Below are 21,548 nucleotides of genomic sequence, written 5' to 3' on the forward strand. Positions count from 1 at the left end.
TCTAAAAACCTGTTTTTGCTGTCATTATGGGGTAGATTGATGAGAAGAAAAACAATTTAATCCATTTTAGAATAAGGCTGTAACTTAACAAAATGTGGAAAAAGTCAAGGGGTCTGAATACTTTCTGAATGCACTGTAGGTACAGTTATTAACTACCATGTACAGTAAAGGAAAATGAATTGCACTAGGTAGGTGAGATGTTTTATATTTATATAATTGTAAACATACAGTGGATAGCCTACAGTGATGTAGGCTGTTTCTTCTGGTGGTCTAGGGCAGCCTGATGGTGGTCTAGGGGAGCTTGATGGTGGTCTAAGGCAGCTTGATGGTGGTCTAAGGCAGCTTGATGGTGGTCTAAGGCAGCTTGATGGTGGTCTAAGGCAGCTTGATGGTGGTCTAGGGCATCCTAATTCGATGAATCTGATGTTTCTTGGTGTGCGGTAGGTGCTACTCCAGGTGGTCCCTTAGCGCTGTGCCCCTAACGATGGGTTCTCCTGGTGCTTCTCCTAGTAGTGAGGGGCCTGGTCTCCTTCACCTGCTCCACTACAATGAGAAATGACAGGGAGATCTTACATGTACATACAATGTCTGGAAAATAACACATACAGAGGGATTACAGGTTAAAGGGATAGCTCTTAATGCGTGGTCAATTAATCATCTTTCTAGCTTTGAACAATTTTTTTTTTCTTTATGACTCATTGTCGTGATTGACTCCATTTGTGGTATTCTTCTCAAATGTGTGGGCTAGAGCCTTACCTGCAGACATAGAACAGGATGTAGGCAGTCTGTGCCGTTGCCCTCAGCACAGTGGCCTCATCTGTCCTCGAGACATGTGCGTCATCCAGGCAGAGCCACCCACTGCCACGGCTGTCCAAAACATCACTGATGTAGTGGCCTAGGGAACAAGGGAAACAGAATAGAGTGTACATTAAGCTTTCAGAATTGTGTGTGCGTGCGTGCATTTTACCTGTACACATGTTGTCTCCCAGATGTGAGATCACACTTGACAATTTGTAGATATTGTCTGGCTGGTGTCTCTGTAAGGAAACACATTTAATAATAGGATTGTTATTTTGTCTACAGGATAGGGGTGGCTTCTATAACTGCCTTATCTTGATCCGCCCACTATCTCAACTGGATGGAATTATCTGTTATCTATTTTTCTATCTCTCTCTATTTCTCTCTCTATTTCTCTCTCTCTCTCTATTTCTCTCTCTCTCTTTCTCTCTCTCTCTTTCTCTCTCTATTTCTCCCACTCTCTCTCCTCACCACAGCGGCTGCCTGCTGCTCTTTCTCACTGTCAGCTGGTTTCTCTAGCTGGTCAGAGGAATTTGAAGCTGGTGGGGGTATATCAAATATAGTGTAAATACAAACCAGAAAGTGAAGTGGAAAACTATCAACAAATATACTCTTAACTTCAGCTTCTGACTTGCTTTCCTCAATAGTCCTGTTTCATGAGAGGGTGTTCTGCATGATGTCAGTAACACAATGTCCTACCTGGTCTATCAAGGGTGCCTTTCGGGGAGTTTGCAGGTGTGTTGTCCATGTTATTTTTCCCCATGGAGCTTGCCCTGTGTAAATTGATGGCATTGAAAATAAATATCTAGTGTGTGAAAATCATGGTGTGTGTTGGCTACCCAATGTGCAATGTGCCCAAACAGAGTCTAAACCAACCTGGCTCCATGCTGGACAGGGGCTGTCGCCCCACATACGGCTGGGAGGGTCAGTTCTGTAGGGATGGATATGGGATCATCCACCTTCTCTGGCTCCCAGTTGCCTGCAGTAAACCGCTTGATATGAAGCATTAGGACCCTGCTCAGAGACAGACAGGCATTCACACACACAGACAGACGGGCAGAGGCAGGCAGGCATTCACATACACAGACGACCAGGCAGGCATTCACACAGACAAAGGCATCAGTCTTGTAGTCAAATCAATAACCCAGTTTGGTGAGTTAGATCAGGACTGTCAATTGTAATCTGAGATGATGATGGGGGGGACTCACCGGGGCAGCGTGAGGAAGTGCCTAGTCACAGATGCCATGCTGCCTGAGCACACCCTGCATGCACACTCTAACGCAGATGGCTAGGTAACAAAGCATAGCAATACAATTATGACATTAATGATAGTGTTCCTTGACATACTCACTAACTCTTGGTTGAAGCTAAGTGCTGACCTTAAAGTAGAGGTCCAGGCTGTGTGTCAGGTCTTGGCTCAGGTTCAGTGACAGGTGATTGTAATCCTCCTGACCATACACTATAACTCCACAGCTTCAGAGGTACGGAGAGAAATGCATCAGCTCTCCAACACAAACCTTTTGATCCCTCTACACACTAACTATCTTAACTTAAGCGTCTCATCCCGTTAGCGGGATCATTTTCCAGCGAAAACTCCTAGCGACATTAGCATAACGAAATTCAATATTTTTTTTTCTTTCAAATATAGGACTGTCTCATTTCGTTTTATAGTTCCACCTCTCTTGAATCGACCCTCGTTGTCCGATTTCAAAAAGGTTTTACAGGAAAAGCACAATATTAGATTATGTTAGAGGAGTACATGGTAAAAGTAGCATCATATGAATTTTCCGACCAAGCACATGCATCACATATAACCAAAAAACAGCTAAATGCAGCACTAACCTTTTACAAACTTCATCAGATGACACACCTAGGACATCATGTTACACACAGCATGCAATCTTTTGTTCAATAAAGGTCATATTTCTATATAAAAACAGCATTTTACATCGGCACCTGACGTTGACTAACTATTTTCCCATAAAATGCGTCCCGGGAAACAGTGCTACAATTTTATAAATTACTATTCGAAAACATTTTTTTTTTTTTTTATATTGTCAATCTAAGATTTATAGATGAATATCTCTTGAAAACAACCGTCATAACAGATTTTAAATTAACTTTACAGGGTAATCACACTTTGAGATAAAAGGGGATGCGATACTCAGAAAATGAGCTAGAAAGCCTAGCTCGTCGCCATCTTGGAACAATCGCACATCACATCTGATCTTGTATAATATTGCCAATAATCCCTCACCTTTAGTTGTCTTCATCAGAAAGCACTTCCAGGAATCCCAGGTCCACGACAAATGTATTTTCGGTCGAAAAAGTCCATCCTTTATGTTCCATTAGCTTGCTGTTGTTAGCGCGTCCGAAGGCTGTAACCAAAGGTTGATACAGGCGCGGGACTTGGCTAACGAAAAATGACTATTTTCCCTCCTTTAGGTTCGTTCAAACATGTCAAACGTTGTATAACATTAATCTTCAGGGCCTGTTTCAACAAGAGAGCCAATAAGATTCGAGTGGGACGATTTCATTGTGTTTCAAAACGTTTCCAAAGGTGGGGGCAGACACGGCCGCCGACGTCACAATGCTGATGGCCCTCCTACTGTGACCAATTGCCACATTGTCTCCTACACTGAGTTTCGACAGCAGAAGCCTCAAAACACTTTGTAAAGACTGGGGACATCTAGTGGAAGCACTGGAAAGTGCTCAATTATCATTTTTTCACGTTGTGAATTACAGGGAAGGCTGTGAAGTCGAGTCCACAATTCAGAATCCCACTTCCTGGTTCAATCGGTCTCGGGGTTTTGACTGCCATACGAGTTCTGTTATACTCACAGACACCATTCAAACAGTTTTAGAAACTTTAGGGTGTTTTCTATCCATATAAAATAAGTATATGCATGTCCTAGCTTCTGAGTTTGATTAGTAGGCCGTTGAAAATGGGAACGAATTTTTTCCAAAATGCGCTGTGGCGCCCCCAGTGGTAGGATACACGCAAGAGGTTAATGCTTTACCTCTGTATCCTGCATGTTATGCTGACATTAAACCTCCTCACAAATATGATGAAGACATCAAGGTACACCATATACAAATGACAGCTGTTACCTGGTGCAGGTACGGAAAGTCTTAAGCTTGAATTCTAACTGCTTCACGGGGCAGGTGTATGGCTCCGGGGAGCCCTTTAACCTGTTTGGTATAGGGGGCAGTATTGAGAATTTTGGAAAAAATATGTTCCCATTTTTAACTGCCTCCTACACCAACTCAGAAGCTAGAATATGCATATTATTGTTCAGGTTTGGATAGAAAACACTCTGAATTTTCTAAAACTGTTTGAATGGTGTCTGTGAGTATAACAGAACTCCTATGGCAGGCAAAAACCTGACAAGGTTTCAAGCAGGAAGTACCCTGTCTGACAAGGAGTCGTGCGTCTTACCTCTTTTTATTGAAAAGTAAGGATCTTAGCTGTAACGTGACAATTCCCAGGGCTCCAATAGGCTCTCAGAGCCCGCGAAATAACTGAAGGTTTACGAGGGAACCTCAGGTTGAAATATATTATCGCCTTTTGTAAGTGGATGCTCGGAGGACCTTTCAATGATGCGCGTGCATGAGTCGCTTCTGAGGAGAAATTTTATTCGGCTGTTTAGGCTCAATGCATACTCCCGGTCGGAATATTATCACTTCTCTACGACATAAATGGCATAAAAATTGGTTTTAAACAGCGGTTGACATGCTTCGAAGTACGGTAATGGAATATTTAGACATTTTTGACACGCCAATGCGCCATGCGCGACACCGCGAAGAAGCATTCTAGAACTCACGAACAAAACGTCGCTGTTTGGATATAACGATGGATTATTTGGGACCAAACCAACATTTGTTATTGAAGTAGAAGTCCTGGCAGTGTATTCTGATGAAGAACAAGCAAGGTAAGAACATCTTTCTTATAGGAAATGTGATTTTGGTGGATGCTGACCTGGGTGGGTATCTAAATAGCTAGCCCTGTAATGCCGGGCTATGTACTTAGATTATTGCAAAATGTGCTTCATCCGAAAAGCTATTTTAAAATCGGACATATCGAGTGCATAGAGGGGTAATGTATCTATAATTCTTAAAATAATTGTTATGCTTTTTGTGAACGTTTATCGTGAGTAATTTAGCAAACTGTTAGTAAATTCACCGGAAGTTTGCGGTGGTTATGCTTTTTCTGAACGTCACATGCTAATGTAAAAAGCTGGTTTTTGATATAAATATGAACTTGATTGAACAGACATGCATGTATTGTATAACACAATGTCCTAGGTGTGTCATCTGATGAAGATTATAAAAGGTTAGTGCTGCATTTAGCTGTGGTTTGGGTTTATGTGACATGATATGCTAGCTTGAAAAATGGGTGTCTGATTTTTTCTGGCTGGGTACTCTGCTGACATAATCTAATGTTTTGCTTTCGTTGTAAAGCCTTTTTGAAATCGGACAGTGGGGTTAGATTAACGAGATTCTTGTCTTTAAATAGCTGTGAAATAGTCATATGTTTGAGAAATTGAAGTTATAGCATTTCTAACGATTCAAAAATCGCGCCACTGGATTTCAGTGGCTGTTACGTAGGTGGGACGAGTTCGTCCCACATGTACTAGAGAGGTTAATGCCATACCCTCCTCCTTCAGCTGAAAGAGGAGGAGCAACACACATTCATGGGCATCCTAAGAGAAGAATGGGAAAGAAACAGAAAATACATCAACAACTACAACTGAAACAGAGCTAAGGAAAAAGATGGTCACGTGTCCCAGGTTTATTGTTAAGTGAGTCTTTTAGCATATAATATCTTACCTGTTCACCGTCGTCCTCATAGTCCTCATTGACAACGGAGAGACAGCGCTTGACTGTTTGAAGGATTTTCATCTTTTCCTTTTTCTTAGCATTGACAGTGCCTCCAGAAAGCCTTGCCTGATGTAACTCGGCAAAGCAGCTGTGGAGGGAGACAAAGAGCATGCATTCAGGTTTCACTCTCTCACTTTGGCCACAGATTAGCTCTGTGCTTCTACTTTAGCCTCTGATCAAATATGATTCAACTGATTCCTGATTGTGACAGGAAATCATCTCTGGTGTTAATCAGTAGCTGAGTTGGGTGTGGTTTTATCTTAAAAATCATATGAGGCACTAAGAGTGTACAAAAGACAGTATACATACATACATACATACATACATACATACATACATACATACATACATACATACAGTACACTGAACAAAAATATAAATGCAACATGTGAAGTGTTGGTCCCATGTTTCATGAGCTGAAATAAAAGATCCCAGAAATGTTCCATATGTACAAAAAGCTTATTTCTCTCAAATTCTGTGCACAAATTTGTTAACATCCCTGTTAGTGAGCATTTATCCTTTGCCAAGATAATCCATCCACCTGACAGGTGGTATATCAAGAAGCTGATTAAACAGCATGATCATCACACAGGTACACAGGTAAACCTTGTGCTGAGGACAATAAAAGGCCACTCTAAAATGTGCAGTTTTGTTACACAACACAATAACACAGATGTCACAGGTTTTGAGGGAGTGTGCAATTGGCATGCTGACAGCAGGAATGTCCACCAGAGCTGTTGCCAGAGAATTTAATGTTAATTTCTATACCATAAGCCATCTCCAACATTGTTTTAGAGAATTTGGCAGTACGTCCAACCGGCCTTCCAACCGCAGACCACGTGTAACCACACAAGCCCAGGACCTCCACATCCAGCTTCTTCACCTGCGGCATCGTCTGAGGGGGTGCTGAGGAGTATTACTGTCTGTAATAAAGCCCTTTTGTGGGGAAAATCTCATTCTGATCGGCTGGGCCTAACTCCCCAGTGGGTGGGCCTACGCCCTCCCAGCCCCACCCATGGCTGTGCCCTTGCTCAGTCGTGAAATCCATAGATTATGGCCTAATGAATTTATTTCAATAGACTCATTTCCTTATATGAATTGTAACAGAGTAAAATCTTTGAAATTGTTGCATGTTGCATTTATATATTTGTTTAGTATAGATAGATAGATAGAAAGATAGATAGATAGATAGATAGATAGATAGATACATACATACTGTACATACATACCACAGGAGGTTGATGGCACCTTAATTGGTAATGGCTGGAGCGGAATCAGTGGAATGCTATCAAATACATCAAACATATGGTTTCTATGTGTTTGATGCCATTCCATTTGTTCCATTCCAGACATCATTATGAGCCGTCCTCCGCTCAGCAGCCTCCACTGACACATACATTGAGGCGGGACTTGTATACTGTAACTATAAGCATCTAGGTGGGTGGGTCAGTGTGTGTACAGGTGGGACAGGAGAGTGAAAGCGAGGCTGTATACCATAGCAGTTTAGAGGAGGGGGAGGAACTCCAGGTGTCCTGCTGTCTCAGGATGTCTCTGCAAAATGCTGGCAGCCCCAGCAGGCACTGCAGAGCAGAGTTCATGAAGCAGGTGTTGCCAATATTAGGCAACCTGTGGGAAAGAAGCCATCAGTTACACACTAATATCTGAACAGTGGACCAAAGGTAAACTAATGAATGGATTTGTAAGGCATGAACGCAAGATAACTCTGAATACCACACAGAATTATTTAAAACAAAAAGCAGAGCTCAGAGATAAGAGTAGGTGTGTGTGTTTTACCCGAGGAGCTTGGTGTTGTCTTCGCCCTCGCCTGTGCAGCTCTGCTCCCCCAGCTGTGTGCTACTCTTGCTGAACAGGTTTGGGAGGCGAGCCATGGCTTCCCGAGGCCTGACCAATGGCCTGGAGGAAGAGAGACTGGTTAGAGGCCTCAGTAGCTCAACACCAATCGGTCTGTTTGAACACACAGATATTCCTTACCATGTCATGGTGTGAGTGACCACTCTTATGTAGAGTCGAGTGAGATGAAGGTGGCTATTGTCTACAGTACTTACCTCTCCAATGAGACAGAGGAATCCCTCAGGTCAATGGAGGCCTCTGCAGAGAGAGACCGAGAGACGGACAGCGGTAAGAAAAAAGCTTTGTCAAAGATGAATTGAGAAAAATAGCACCAACATATGGCACCCGTTTACAGACCTGCGATGCCAGCAAATCGGGGTACCATTCTCTTTGTCTGTGGAACAACTGCCCCCACCTCTTTGACCTCAGAGCTCATAAGATCTCTGTAAAGACACACAGACATATGCATTAGGTTAGCTATATTATATTGGCTTTTTCATTTCAATTCAATGGTGTTGGTTGGCATGAAATTTGATATCAGGCTGCAGTACCTGGCAGTCTCACTGTCTTTGTTGGTCTCTCCATGGTGGTCCAGGGGGTTTGGAGAGGAGGACTGGGGGGCAGGGGAGGAGACGTGGGTTGTGGAGGAAGGGCAGGCAGGACTGGGGGGAGTGGCAGAGGAGGATGACTGAGTTGAGACAGCCAGGGAAACAGAGGAAGCACTAAAAGGGGAGGAGGTCTGTGATCCTTCCTCTGAAGAAGAAGAAGAGACAGATGACAGGTGGAGAGAGGAGAGGGAAGAGAGGCTGAAGAACTTGGAGAGAGTGGAAGGGGATCTGGCAGGGGATCCAGGGGGTGAGGGGGATGCAGTGCCGATTGGTGTTCGGCCAGACAAGGGGTCGAGGGGTGTCAGAGATGTTGTAGACGGTTTCAAATGGAAAGAAGAGACAAAGGAAGAATCAAGTTGGTGGTGATCCTTTACGTTCTTCTTCTCCCGGTTTTTCCAAACTGACGCAGTTACCATGCTGGCATCCAATGACGTCAGTTTGGGTGGGATTGGGAACGGCGATGGACAGCGGCTCCCAATCCCGAGGCGAACTCTGCACTTCTTTTTCTGTTTGGAGAAACATTATATAGCTAATATAGTACATAACAAATCAAATAAAAAGATCTTACTTGCTTCACAACATTCCTTGTTATATTTGAACTAGCAGCAAAGGTCACACCCAAACCACATGATCTGACCATAAAATAAAGAACTTGTCGCCCATTGTAACCATACAGTTATACCCTCTGTCCCAAATCCTGCCATATGGGACACATACATAGACAATGAAACAACTAGGAATAGCTGAAAAGAATAGAATATACTCTAAATTGTAACAGAATTAGATCAATTCTAGCCCAGACTAAACATATACCTTTTTACAGCAACACAAACATCCCATTTCAGTGTATTTGTAGACTATGCCTTACTTTGCAGAACATCAAAATATGTTGCCTATTTAACATTGTGATGTCATAAACCAAATTATGATGCGCTTGACTACGCGTTACCAGCGTAAATAGCCAACAAATCACACAAACCAAAATGTTGAAAAATTATTTACAAAATGAATTGATCGTGTATTCAGAGTTATTCCTATTTCATAAAATATACAAAATAACTAGGTTATTGCCAATAAACCTGTTTTTTTTATTGAGGAAACATTGTCTTCTCTTTCTCCCATGCTCCCTGGGTCACTGACCGTGATTGTATGGGATATAGTAAGAGCCTAGGAAATTCGAAGTACTGTCTATCAGAATCAAAATAACTTTTATTGCCCAAATGGCCTACATTCACACATTCACAGAATTTGACTCGGTGAATTGGTGCTGCCAGCAATAGACAAATGTAAAGACACATTTACAGCCTATACAATATACAGTATACATAAAACATATTTATTAGCTTCTATCCTCTTAAAATACTTTAGAGTAATATTTTATTATGGAAAGTAAAATGCCTATTTCACTTCAGTTGACGCTGATCTGATACAGATCGAACGTGTAGCTTTGCAATGGTTGTTAGGATGACCTTTGAAAAAGAAAAGGAGAGCCACACTCTCTAGCTCAGACTCAATAATTGAATAACCTAATATCCAACGTTCCGACCGACAAGCTGTCTTCATCAGGGTATGTTAGGAGGACCTCTGACCGTACCTCATTGAAAAGGTGCCACTCTGCCTAGTGACTGTAAACTAAACAAAAATACTAACGTTAGTACATTTGTTGTATATTTGCTGTTCTGTACACCCAGTTGGTCGCCACCGCACCGGTCACAACTGTCAACAGATCATGCCATAAATGCAAAGCATCATTTGTTATCGCAAAGTAGACTGTAGATCCTACTACCGCCTGGATGAACTGGCACCCCAGGTGTGTGATTTCACCGGGATACTCATATGATTGACCAGTTAGTGGTTGTAGCAATCAGACTCAGATAGCGCTCGAGGATGCAAGTTGGGCCGCAAACCGTTACGCTGCACCTACTTCTGAGTTTTGGGTCTGAATTTTTGTGTCTGTTCGCCATGCACTTTGTATCCACAATATCCACATGTTTTGGGGCGTTTTGAGTCTGTGTCGCTCTGTTTTGGAGTTATGTCTCTCTCCGTTCTGAAACGCGCTCTCTGGGCACCGGAGGTGTGCTTTGATGTCTGACTGCGTGCACTGCTTGTTCACGTGATGCGCTCGTGCCGCGGCGCGAAATGGTTTTCATCTGAGCCTGTGCTAGCTCGTGAGATCTGGCTATGTCGATAGCTTGGTCTAGCGTTAGCTCAGATCCAACATTCAAACGTTCTCTCTCACTCGCGGTGAGTGTATTCCAAATACAATACGGTCCCTGACCATCTCATCCTTGTTTGCATAATCACAGTCTTTCACAAGCAGACGCAGCTCAGTCACAAACTGTTCAAAAAACTCGCTAGCTCCCTGTACTTTCTCATGGAATTTGTACCTAGCGAAAATTGTATTAGTCTTCGGCACAACATATGCTTCAAAACGATCGTAGTATGTTTTCAGTACCTTTGATTCAGCCTCGGTATAAGTGTCCATGTGTTGTAAATATCTCTCCCTTTTTCACCGATCCAGAGGAGCAGGTAGCTACACTTTTCCTCTTCTCCTCTTGCCTTCAGAGGACCCGTGAACATTAGCTCTACATGCTGTTTGTACTTACGCCATGCATCGGGTAAGTTTGTAGACTCCCAGTCCATTCGAGGTGAAGGAACTCCAGAAAAATCCATCTTTTAAGACCATTTACTCTGACACCATGTCTTGTTTTGTACGCTTTGTACAAAATAATAAAACGCAGAACTACAGGATGTTTCTTAACATAACTCTTTATTAACTAGCTACAACTGCATGTTCGCCTATCTCCAACCACGATCAACTGACCATGACCTAACCGTCTGGGTGGTCTTAACCAATCACCGCACAGTATGATACGGCGGTAAAATGCATCCAATTATAATTCAGTATGTATTCACATATGAATATTACACATAGCTAAAGCAAACTAGCTTGCAAGCTAATGTGTGTCAATTTGCTAATCCAATGTTGAGTCTCATTATTAGCTAGCTAGGTAAATTATTCTCCGCTAAAACATCAGCTTGCTACATGACTAGCCAACGTTAGTTATCCTTCATCGCGTTAATGTCAGCTTAAGCCAACTATCTAGCGTTAGCTAGACAGCCATATTACTAGCTAGCTAGCTAACTACGTTATCTATTTTAGTCTATGCAAGTCTAGTTGGACGATTAATCAGCAATATTCTAGCAGACATTTACTAGCTAGGTCATAACGAGTGAAAATGGCTAGCTAGCTACATCATGTAAGGTAAACCGCAATGTAAAAAGTTGGGCAATTCAAACAGTCAGTGTTAGCGAGCAACTTTTTGGTTGCACTGTGTTTAACAATTAAAGCAAGGCTGAACAGCTTATTTTTGGTTTCAACAGGTGAAGGCACTGAAGGAGAAGATAGAAGCAGAGAGGGGGAAAGATAACTTCCCAGTGTCTGGACAGAAGCTCATATATGCTGGCAAAATCCTGCAAGATGACACACCTATTAAAGACTACAAAATTGACGAGAAGAATTTCGTTGTAGTTATGGTATCGAAGGTACATTTCCCTAATCCATTTTACTATTGCTCATAATGAGCTGCACCCACCTGTTTTGGGTTACATGATTGTCTGCATAGATGACAGTAATAGCCTGTTTATATCTCCTCTGGAACTAGGCAAAGTCTGCCACAGCTGCTTCAACACCTTCCTCAGAGGCACCCAAGGCCCCTGTCCAGGACTCTGGGTCGTCTGCGGGCCCGGCCCCTGCAGCCATCCCTATCCCCCCAGAGGAGCCCACACCTCCAGTCGCAGAGCCCCCAGCTCTGATGTCCTCTTAGTCTTTCCCACAGTAGTTGTGGGTCAAGACTGTCTTCCAAACTGATCTGTGATGTATGGTCTGTTACATTGCCATTCATTGCTCCATTACTTTATTGTATTTGTGGTTACATTCAAATCCTGAGGGAGTGCGTAGATAGACTGTGCACAGACACACAATATTGTTTTAATATTATTAACTTTTTCCACTTTTTACTCAACATGAATGAATGATAGAGATTGCCTCTTATACAGTGCATTCGGAACGTATTCACACCCATTGACTTTTTCCACATTTTGTTACGTTACAGCCTTATTCAAAAAGGATAAAACAATTACAAATCCTCATCAATCTACACACAATACCCCATAATGACAAGTGAAGACAGGTTTTTAGACATTCTAGCAAATTTATACAAAATAAAAAAACAGAAATACTTGTACATGATTGTACATGATTTGGAAAGGCACACCTGTCTATATAAGGTCCCGCAGTTGACAGTGCATGTCAGAACAAAAACCAAGCCATGAGGTCGAAGGAATTGTCCTCCATCATTCCTAAATGGAAGAAGTTTGGAACCTCAAAGACTCCTAGAGCTGGCTGCCTGGCCAAACTGAGCAATCAGGTGAGAAAGGCCTTGGTCAGGGAGGTGAACAAGAACCTGATGGTCACTCTGACAGAGCTCCAGAGTTCCTCTGTGGAGATTGGAGAACCCTCCAGAAGGACAACCATCTCTGCAGCACTCCACCAATCAGGTCTTTCTGGTAGAGTGGCCAGACGGAAGCCACTTCTCAGCAAAAGGCATATGACAGCACGCTTGGAGTTTGCCAAAAGCCACCTAAAGACTCTCAGACCATGAGAAACAAGATTGAACTCCTTGGCCTGAATGCCAAGCGTCTCATCTGGAGGAAACCTGGTACCCTTTCTACGGTGAAGTATGGTGGTGGCAGCATCATGCTGTGGGGATGTTTTTCAGCAGCAGGGACTGGGAGACTTGTCAGAATCGAGGGAAAGATGAACGGCACAAAGTACAGAGAGATGCTTGATGAAAACCAACTCCAGAGCGTTCAGGATCTCAGACTGGGGCGAAGGGGTCAACTTCCAACAAGACAACGGCCATAAGCACACAGCCAAGACAACGCAGGGGTGGCTTGGGGACAAGTCTCTGAGTGGCCCAGCCAGAGCCCAGACTTGAACCTGATTGAACATCTCTGGAGACCTGAAAATAGCTGTGCAGCGATTCTCCCCATCCAACCTGACAGAGCTTGAGAGGATCTGCAGAGAAGAATGGGAGAAACTCCCCAAATACAGGTGTGCTAAGCTTGTAGCGTCATACCCAAGAAGACTCGAGGGTGTAATCGCTGCCAAAGGTGCTTCAACAAAGTACTGAGTAAAGGGTCTGAATACTTATGTAAATGTGATAGTTAAGCTTTTTGTTTTCTTTATAAATTTGCAAAAAATTCTAAAAACCTGTTTTTGTTGTCATTATGGGGTAGATTGATGAGAAGAAAAACAATTTAATCCATTTTAGAATAAGGCTGTAACTTAACAAAATGTGGAAAAAGTCAAGGGGTCTGAATACTTTCTGAATGCACTGTAGGTACAGTTATTAACTACCATGTACAGTAAAGGAAAATGAATTGCACTAGGTAGGTGAGATGTTTTATATTTATATAATTGTAAACATACAGTGGATAGCCTACAGTGATGTAGGCTGTTTCTTCTGGTGGTCTAGGGCAGCCTGATGGTGGTCTAGGGCAGCTTGATGGTGGTCTAGGGGAGCTTGATGGTGGTCTAAGGCAGCTTGATGGTGGTCTAAGGCAGCTTGATGGTGGTCTAGGGCATCCTAATTCGATGAATCTGATGTTTCTTGGTGTGCGGTAGGTGCTACTCCAGGTGGTCCCTTAGCGCTGTGCCCCTAACGATGGGTTCTCCTGGTGCTTCTCCTAGTAGTGAGGGGCCTGGTCTCCTTCACCTGCTCCACTACAATGAGAAATGACAGGGAGATCTTACATGTACATACAATGTCTGGAAAATAACACATACAGAGGGATTACAGGTTAAAGGGATGGATAGCTCTTAATGCGTGGTCAATTAATCATCTTTCTAGCTTTGAACAATTTTTTTTTCTTGATGACTCATTGTCGTGATTGACTCCATTTGTGGCATTCTTCTCAAATGTGTGGGCTAGAGCCTTACCTGCAGACATAGAACAGGATGTAGGCAGTCTGTGCCGTTGCCCTCAGCACAGTGGCCTCATCTGTCCTCGAGACATGTGCGTCATCCAGGCAGAGCCACCCACTGCCACGGCCGTCCAAAACATCACTGATGTAGTGGCCTAGGGAACAAGGGAAACAGAATAGAGTGTACATTAAGCTTTCAGAATTGTGTGTGCGTGCATGCATTTTACCTGTACACATGTTGTCTCCCAGATGTGAGATCACACTTGACAATTTGTAGATATTGTCTGGCTGGTGTCTCTGTAAGGAAACACATTTAATAATAGGATTGTTATTTGTCTACAGGATAGGGGTGGCTTCTATAACTGCCTTATCTTGATCCGCCCACTATCTCAACTCGATGGAATTATCTGTTATCTATTTTTCTATCTCTCTCTCTCTCCCTCTCTCTCTCTCCTCACCACAGCGGCTGCCTGCTGCTCTTTCTCACTGTCAGCTGGTTTCTCTAGCTGGTCAGAGGAATTTGAAGCTGGTGGGGGTATATCAAATATAGTGTAAATGCAAACCAGAAAGTGAAGTGGAAACCTATCAACAAATATACTCTTAACTTCAGCTTCTGACTTGCTTTCCTCAATAGTCCTGTTTCATGAGAGGGTGTTCTGCATGATGTCAGTAACACAATGTCCTACCTGGTCTATCAAGGGTGCCTTTCGGGGAGTTTGCAGGTGTGTTGTCCATGTTGTTTTTCCCCATGGAGCTTGCCCTGTGTAAATTGATGGCATTGAAAATACATATCTAGTGTGTGAAAATCATGGTGTGTGTTGGCTACCCAACGTGCAATGTCCCCAAACAGAGTCTAAACCAACCTGGCTCCATGCTGGACAGGGGCTGTCGCCCCACATACGGCTGGGAGGGTCAGTTCTGCAGGGATGGATATGGGATCATCCACCTTCTCTGGCTCCCAGTTGCCTGCAGTAAACCGCTTGATATGAAGCATTAGGACCCTGCTCAGAGACAGACAGGCATTCACACACACAGACAGACGGACAGAGGCAGGCAGAGGCAGGCAGTCACATACACAGACGACCAGGCAGGCATTCACACAGACAAAGGCATCAGTCTTGTAGTCAAATCAATAACCCAGTTTGGTGAGTTAGATCAGGACTGTCAATTGTAATCTGAGATGATGATGGGGGGACTCACCGGGGCAGCGTGAGGAAGTGCCTAGTCACAGATGCCATGCTGCCTGAGCACACCCTGCATGCACACTCTAACGCAGATGGCTAGGTAACAAAGCATAGCAATACAATTATGAACATTATGACATTAATGATAGTGTTCCTTGACATACTCACTAACTCTTGGTTGAAGCTAAGTGCTGACCTTAAAGTAGAGGTCCAGGCTGTGTGTCAGGTCTTGGCTCAGGTTCAGTGACAGGTGATTGTAATCCTCCTGACCATACACTATAACTCCACAGCTTCAGAGGTACGGAGAGAAATGCATCAGCTCTCCAACACAAACCTTTTGATCCCTCTACACACTAACTATCTTAATGCTTTACCTCTGTATCCTGCATGTTATGCTGACATTAAACCTCCTCACAAATGTGATGAAGACATCAAGGTACACCATATACAAATGACAGCTGTTACCTGGTGCAGGTACGGAAAGTCTTCAGCTTGAATTCTAACTGCTTCACGGGGCAGGTGTATGGCTCTGGGGAGCCCTTTAATGCCATACCCTCCTCCTTCAGCTGAAAGAGGAGGAGCAACACACATTCATGGGCATCCTAAGAGAAGAATGGGAAAGAAACAGAAAATACATCAACAACTACAACTGAAACAGAGCTAAGGAAAAAGATGGTCACGTGTCCCAGGTTTATTGTTAAGTGAGTCTTTTAGCATATAATATCTTACCTGTTCACCGTCGTCCTCATAGTCCTCATTGACAACGGAGAGACAGCGCTTGACTGTTTGAAGGATTTTCATCTTTTCCTTTTTCTTAGCATTGACAGTGCCTCCAGAAAGCCTTGCCTGATGTAACTCGGCAAAGCAGCTGTGGAGGGAGACAAAGAGCATGCATTCAGGTTTCACTCTCTCACTTTGGCCACAGATTAGCTCTGTGCTTCTACTTTAGCCTCTGATCAAATATGATTCAACTGATTCCTGATTGTGACAGGAAATCATCTCTGGTGTTAATCAGTAGCTGAGTTGGGTGTGGTTTTATCTTAAAAATCATATGAGGCACTAAGAGTGTACAAAAGACAGTATACATACATACATACAGTACACTGAACAAAAATATAAATGCAACATGTGAAGTGTTGGTCCCATGTTTCATGAGCTGAAATAAAAGACCCCAGAAACGTTCCATATGTACAAAAAGCTTATTTCTCTCAAATTCTGTGCACAAATTTGTTAACATCCCTGTTAGTGAGCATTTATCCTTTGCCAAGATAATCCATCCACCTGACAGGTGGTATATAAAGAAGCTGATTAAACAGCATGATCATCACACAGGTAAACCTTGTGCTGAGGACAATAAAAGGCCACTCTAAAATGTGCAGTTTTGTTACACAACACAATACCACAGATGTCACAGGTTTTGAGGGAGTGTGCAATTGGCATGCTGACAGCAGGAATGTCCACCAGAGCTGTTGCCAGAGAATTGAATGTTAATTTCTATACCATAAGCCATCTCCAACATTGTTTTAGAGAATTTGGCAGTACGTCCAACCGGCCTCCCATCCGCAGACCACGTGTAACCACACAAGCCCAGGACCTCCACATCCAGCTTCTTCACCTGCGGCATCGTCTGAGGGGGTGCTGAGGAGTATTACTGTCTGTAATAAAGCCCTTTTGTGGGGGAAATCTCATTCTGATCGGCTGGGCCTAACTCCCCAGTGGGTGGGCCTACGCCCTCCCAGCCCCACCCATGGCTGTGCCTCTGCTCAGTCGTGAAATCCATAGATTATGGCCTAATGAATTTATTTCAATAGACTAATTTCCTTATATGAATTGTAACAGAGTAAAATCTTTGAAATTGTTGCATGTTGCATTTATATATTTGTTTAGTATACATAGATAGATAGATAGATAGATAGATAGATAGATAGATAGATAGATAGATAGATAGATAGATACATACATACATACATACATACATACATACATACATACATACATACATACATACATACATACATACTGTACATACATACCACAGGAGGTTGATGGCACCTTAATTGGTAATGGCTGGAGCGGAATCAGTGGAATGCTATGAAATACATCAAACATATGGTTTCTATGTGTTTGATGCCATTCCATTTGCTCCATTCCAGACATCATTATGAGCCGTCCTCCCCTCAGCAGCCTCCACTGACACATACATTGAGGCGGGACTTGTGTACTGTAACTATAAGCATCTAGGTGGGTGGGTCAGTGTGTGTACAGGTGGGACAGGAGAGTGAAAGCGAGGCTGTATACCATAGCAGTTTAGAGGAGGGGGAGGAACTCCAGGTGTCCTGCTGTCTCAGGATGTCTCTGCAAAATGCTGGCAGCCCCAGCAGGCACTGCAGAGCAGAGTTCATGAAGCAGGTGTTGCCAATATTAGGCAACCTGTGGGAAAGAAGCCATCAGTTACACACTAATATCTGAACAGTGGACCAAAGGTAAACTAATGAATGGATTTGTAAGGCATGAACGCAAGATAACTCTGAATACCACACAGAATTATTTAAAACAAAAAGCAGAGCTCAGAGATAAGAGTAGGTGTGTGTGTGTTTTACCCGAGGAGCTTGGTGTTGTCTTCGCCCTCGCCTGTGCAGCTCTGCTCCCCCAGCTGGGTGCTACTCTTGCTGAACAGGTTTGGGAGGCGAGCCATGGCTTCCCGAGGCCTGACCAACGGCCTGGAGGAAGAGAGACTGGTTAGAGGCCTCAGTAGCAGTAGCTCGACACCAATCGGTCTGTTTGAACACTGTTTTAATGTACAAGCATACAGATATTCCTTACCATGTCATGGTGTGAGTGACCACTCTTATGTAGAGTCGAGTGAGATGAAGGTGGCTATTGTCTACAGTACTTACCTCTCCAATGAGACAGAGGAATCCCTCAGGTCAATGGAGGCCTCTGCAGATAGAGACCGAGAGACGGACAGCGGTAAGAAAAAAGCTTTGTCAAAGATGAATTGAGAAAAATAGCACCAACATATGGCACCCGTTTACAGACCTGCGATGCCAGCAAATCGGGGTACCGTTCTCTTTGTCTGTGGAACAACTGCCCCCACCTCTTTGACCTCAGAGCTAATAAGATCTCTGTAAAGACACACAGACATATGCATTAGGTTAGCTATATTATATTGGCTTTTTCATTTCAATTCAATGGTGTTGGTTGGCATGAAATTTGATATCAGGCTGCAGTACCTGGCAGTCTCACTGTCTTTGTTGGTCTCTCCACGGTGGTCCAGGGGGTTTGGAGAGGAGGACTGGGGGGCAGGGGAGGAGACGTGGGTTGTGGAGGAAGGGCAGGCAGGACTGGGGGGAGTGGCAGAGGAGGATGACTGAGTTGAGACAGCCAGGGAAACAGAGGAAGCACTAAAAGGGGAGGAGGTCTGTGATCCTTCCTCTGAAGAAGAAGAAGAAGAGACAGATGACAGGTGGAGAGAGGAGAGGGAAGAGAGGCTGAAGAACTTGGAGAGAGTGGAAGGGGATCTGGCAGGGGATCCAGGGGGTGAGGGGGATGCAGTGCCGATTGGTGTTCGGCCAGACAAGGGGTCGAGGGGTGTCAGAGATGTTGTAGACGGTTTCAAATGGAAAGAAGAGACAAAGGAAGAATCAAGTTGGTGGTGATCCTTTACGTTCTTCTTCTCACGGTTTTTCCAAACTGACGCAGTTACCATGCTGGCATCCAATGACGTCAGTTTGGGTGGGATTGGGAACGGCGATGGACAGCGGCTCCCAATCCCGAGGCGAACTCTGCACTTCTTTTTCTGTTTGGAGAAACATTATATAGCTAATATAGTACATAACAAATCAAATAAAAATATCTTACTTGCTTCACAACAGACCTTGTTATATTTGAACTAGCAGCAAAGGTCACACCCAAACCACATGATCTGACCATAAAATAAAGAACTTGTCGCCCAATCATATTGAATTCTGTATCATAGGCTAACAAATAGCAAAAATACATGTTTATAAAAATAAAACCATTGTAACCATACAGTTATACCCTCTGTCCCAAATCCTGCCATATGGGACACATAAATAGACAATGAAACAACTAGGAATAGCTGAAAAGAATAGAATATACTCTAAATTGTAACAGAATTAGATCAATTCTAGACCAGACTAAACATATACCTTTTTACAGCAACACAAACATCCCATTTCAGTGTATTTGTAGACTATGCCTTATTTTGCAGAACATCAAAATATGTTGCCTATTTAACATTGTGATGTCATAAACCAAATTATGATGCGCTTGACTACGCGTTACCAGCGTAAATAGCCAACAAATCACACAAACCAAAATGTTGAAAAATAATTTACAAAATGAATTGATCGTGTATTCAGAGTTATTCCTATTTCATAAAATATACAAAATAACTAGGTTCTTGCCAATAAACCTGTTTTTTTATTGAGGAAACATTGTCTTCTTTTTCTCCCATGCTCCCTGGGTCACTGACGCGTGATTGTATGGGATATAGTAAGAGCCTAGGAAATTCGAAGTACTGTCTATCAGAATCAAAATAACTTTTATTGCCCAAGTGGCCTACATTCACACATTCACAGAATTTGACTCGGTGAATTGGTGCTACCAGCTACAGACAAATGTAAAGACACATTTACAGCCTATACAATATACAGTATACATAAAACATATTTATTAGCTTCTATCCTCTTAAAATACTTTAGAGTAATATTTTATTATGGAAAGTAAAATGCCTATTTCACTTCAGTTGACGCTGATCTGATACAGATCGAACGTGTAGCTTTGCAATGGTTGTTAGGATGACCTTTGAAAAAGAAAAGGAGAGCCACACTCTCTAGCTCAGACTCAATAATTGAATAACCTAATATCCAACGTTCCGACCGACAAGCTGTCTTCATCAGGGTATGTTAGGAGGACCTCTGACCGTACCTCATTGAAAAGGTGCCACTCTGCCTAGTGACTGTAAACTAAACAAAAATACTAACGTTAGTACATTTGTTGTATATTTGCTGTTCTGTACACCCAGTTGGTCGCCACCGCACCGGTCACAACTGTCAACAGATCATGCCATAAATGCAAAGCATCATTTGTTCTCGCAAAGTAGACTGTAGATCCTACTACAACCTGGATGAACTGGCACCCCAGGTGTGTGATTTCACCGGGATATTCATATGATTGACCAGTTAGTGGTTGTAGCAATCAGACTCAGAGAGCGCTCGAGGCTGCAAGTTGGGCAGCAAACCGTTACGCTGCACCTACTTCTGAGTTTTGTGTCTGAATTTTTGTGTCTGTTCGCCAGGCGTTTTGAGTCTGTGTCGCTCTGTTTTGGAGTTATGTCTCTCTCCGTTCTGAAACGCGCTCTCTGGGCACCGGAGGTGTGCTTTGATGTCTGACTGCGTGCACTGCTTGTTCACGTGATGCGCTCGTGCCGCGGCGCGAAATGGTTTTCATCTGAGCCTGTGCTAGCTCGTGAGATCTGGCTATGTCGATAGCTTGGTCTAGCGTTAGCTCAGATCCAACATTCAAACGTTCTCTCTCACTCGCGGTGAGTGTATTCCAAATACAATACGGTCCCTGACCATCTCATCCTTGTTTGCATAATCACAGTCTTTCACAAGCAGACGCAGCTCAGTCACAAACTGTTCAAAAAACTCGCTAGCTCCCTGTACTTTCTCATGGAATTTGTACCTAGCGAAAATTGTATTAGTCTTCGGCACAACATATGCTTCAAAACGATCGTAGTATGTTTTCAGTACCTTTGATTCAGCCTCGGTATAAGTGTCCATGTGTTGTAAATATCTCTCCCTTTTTCACCGATCCAGAGGAGCAGGTAGCTACACTTTTCCTCTTCTCCTCTTGCCTTCAGAGGACCCGTGAACATTAGCTCTACATGCTGTTTGTACTTACGCCATGCATCGGGTAAGTTTGTAGACTCCCAGTCCATTCGAGGTGAAGGAACTCCAGAAAAATCCATCTTTTAAGACCATTTACTCTGACACCATGTCTTGTTTTGTACGCTTTGTACAAAATAATAAAACGCAGAACTACAGGATGTTTCTTAACATAACTCTTTATTAACTAGCTACAACTGCATGTTCGCCTATCTCCAATCACGATCAACTGACCATGACCTAACCGTCTGGGTGGTCTTAACCAATCACCGCACAGTATGATACGGCGGTAAAATGCATCCAATTATAATTCAGTATGTATT

The 21,548-nt window shown here is 43.2% G+C and overlaps 3 protein-coding genes and 1 long non-coding RNA gene across 9 annotated transcripts; 1 reads left to right on the forward strand and 3 right to left on the reverse strand.

Moving 5' to 3' along the window:
* Positions 1 to 189: 189 nt before the first annotated feature.
* LOC115200962 (ubiquitin carboxyl-terminal hydrolase 26-like) lies at positions 190 to 1,643 on the reverse strand. Of its 2 annotated transcripts, none has more exons than XM_029764125.1 (4): positions 1,498 to 1,643; positions 1,270 to 1,337; positions 757 to 1,037; positions 190 to 543 (listed from the first exon to the last, which is right to left on the reverse strand). In XM_029764125.1, the coding sequence occupies exons 1-4, from the start codon at positions 1,559 to 1,561 to the stop codon at positions 507 to 509; spliced, it is 450 nt and encodes a 149-aa protein (XP_029619985.1). In that variant the 5' UTR covers positions 1,562 to 1,643; the 3' UTR covers positions 190 to 506. The 2 variants fall into 2 exon arrangements, with proteins under 2 accessions (XP_029619985.1, XP_029619990.1); XM_029764130.1 differs by lacking the exon at positions 1,270 to 1,337 and having other exon boundaries at positions 757 to 895; positions 968 to 1,037; positions 1,498 to 1,637.
* On the reverse strand, positions 1,345 to 10,776 carry LOC115200929 (ubiquitin carboxyl-terminal hydrolase 37-like). 2 transcript variants are annotated; one of them, XM_029764063.1, is made up of 10 exons: positions 10,745 to 10,776; positions 8,082 to 8,644; positions 7,888 to 7,973; positions 7,746 to 7,788; positions 7,474 to 7,593; positions 7,174 to 7,305; positions 5,629 to 5,767; positions 5,453 to 5,501; positions 1,675 to 2,271; positions 1,345 to 1,571 (listed from the first exon to the last, which is right to left on the reverse strand). In XM_029764063.1, exons 1-9 carry the CDS (start codon positions 10,751 to 10,753, stop codon positions 2,258 to 2,260), a joined length of 1,155 nt encoding a protein of 384 aa, XP_029619923.1. In that variant the 5' UTR covers positions 10,754 to 10,776; the 3' UTR covers positions 1,345 to 1,571; positions 1,675 to 2,257. The 2 variants fall into 2 exon arrangements, with proteins under 2 accessions (XP_029619923.1, XP_029619916.1); XM_029764056.1 differs by lacking the exon at positions 10,745 to 10,776 and adding an exon at positions 10,594 to 10,628.
* Positions 10,777 to 11,209: 433 nt separating this feature from the next.
* LOC115201001 (uncharacterized) lies at positions 11,210 to 12,176 on the forward strand. The gene is made up of 2 exons (XR_003879663.1): positions 11,210 to 11,684; positions 11,804 to 12,176. It is a non-coding gene; the product is annotated as an uncharacterized LOC115201001 (long non-coding RNA).
* A 1,417-nt stretch (positions 12,177 to 13,593) lies between these two features.
* On the reverse strand, positions 13,594 to 21,273 carry LOC115200712 (ubiquitin carboxyl-terminal hydrolase 37-like). 4 transcript variants are annotated; one of them, XM_029763915.1, is made up of 16 exons: positions 21,091 to 21,125; positions 18,544 to 19,109; positions 18,350 to 18,435; positions 18,208 to 18,250; positions 17,911 to 18,030; positions 17,609 to 17,740; positions 16,040 to 16,178; positions 15,776 to 15,912; positions 15,507 to 15,600; positions 15,327 to 15,406; positions 14,990 to 15,127; positions 14,813 to 14,886; positions 14,585 to 14,652; positions 14,354 to 14,423; positions 14,143 to 14,281; positions 13,594 to 13,926 (listed from the first exon to the last, which is right to left on the reverse strand). In XM_029763915.1, the coding sequence occupies exons 1-16, from the start codon at positions 21,118 to 21,120 to the stop codon at positions 13,890 to 13,892; spliced, it is 1,953 nt and encodes a 650-aa protein (XP_029619775.1). In that variant the 5' UTR covers positions 21,121 to 21,125; the 3' UTR covers positions 13,594 to 13,889. The 4 variants fall into 4 exon arrangements, with proteins under 4 accessions (XP_029619775.1, XP_029619774.1, XP_029619773.1 ...); XM_029763914.1 differs by lacking the exon at positions 21,091 to 21,125 and adding an exon at positions 21,242 to 21,273 and having other exon boundaries at positions 14,143 to 14,423; XM_029763913.1 differs by having other exon boundaries at positions 14,143 to 14,423.
* Positions 21,274 to 21,548: the final 275 nt, after the last annotated feature.

Source organism: Salmo trutta, chromosome 1, assembly GCF_901001165.1.
Source record: "Salmo trutta chromosome 1, fSalTru1.1, whole genome shotgun sequence".
Lineage (NCBI taxonomy): Eukaryota > Metazoa > Chordata > Actinopteri > Salmoniformes > Salmonidae > Salmo > Salmo trutta.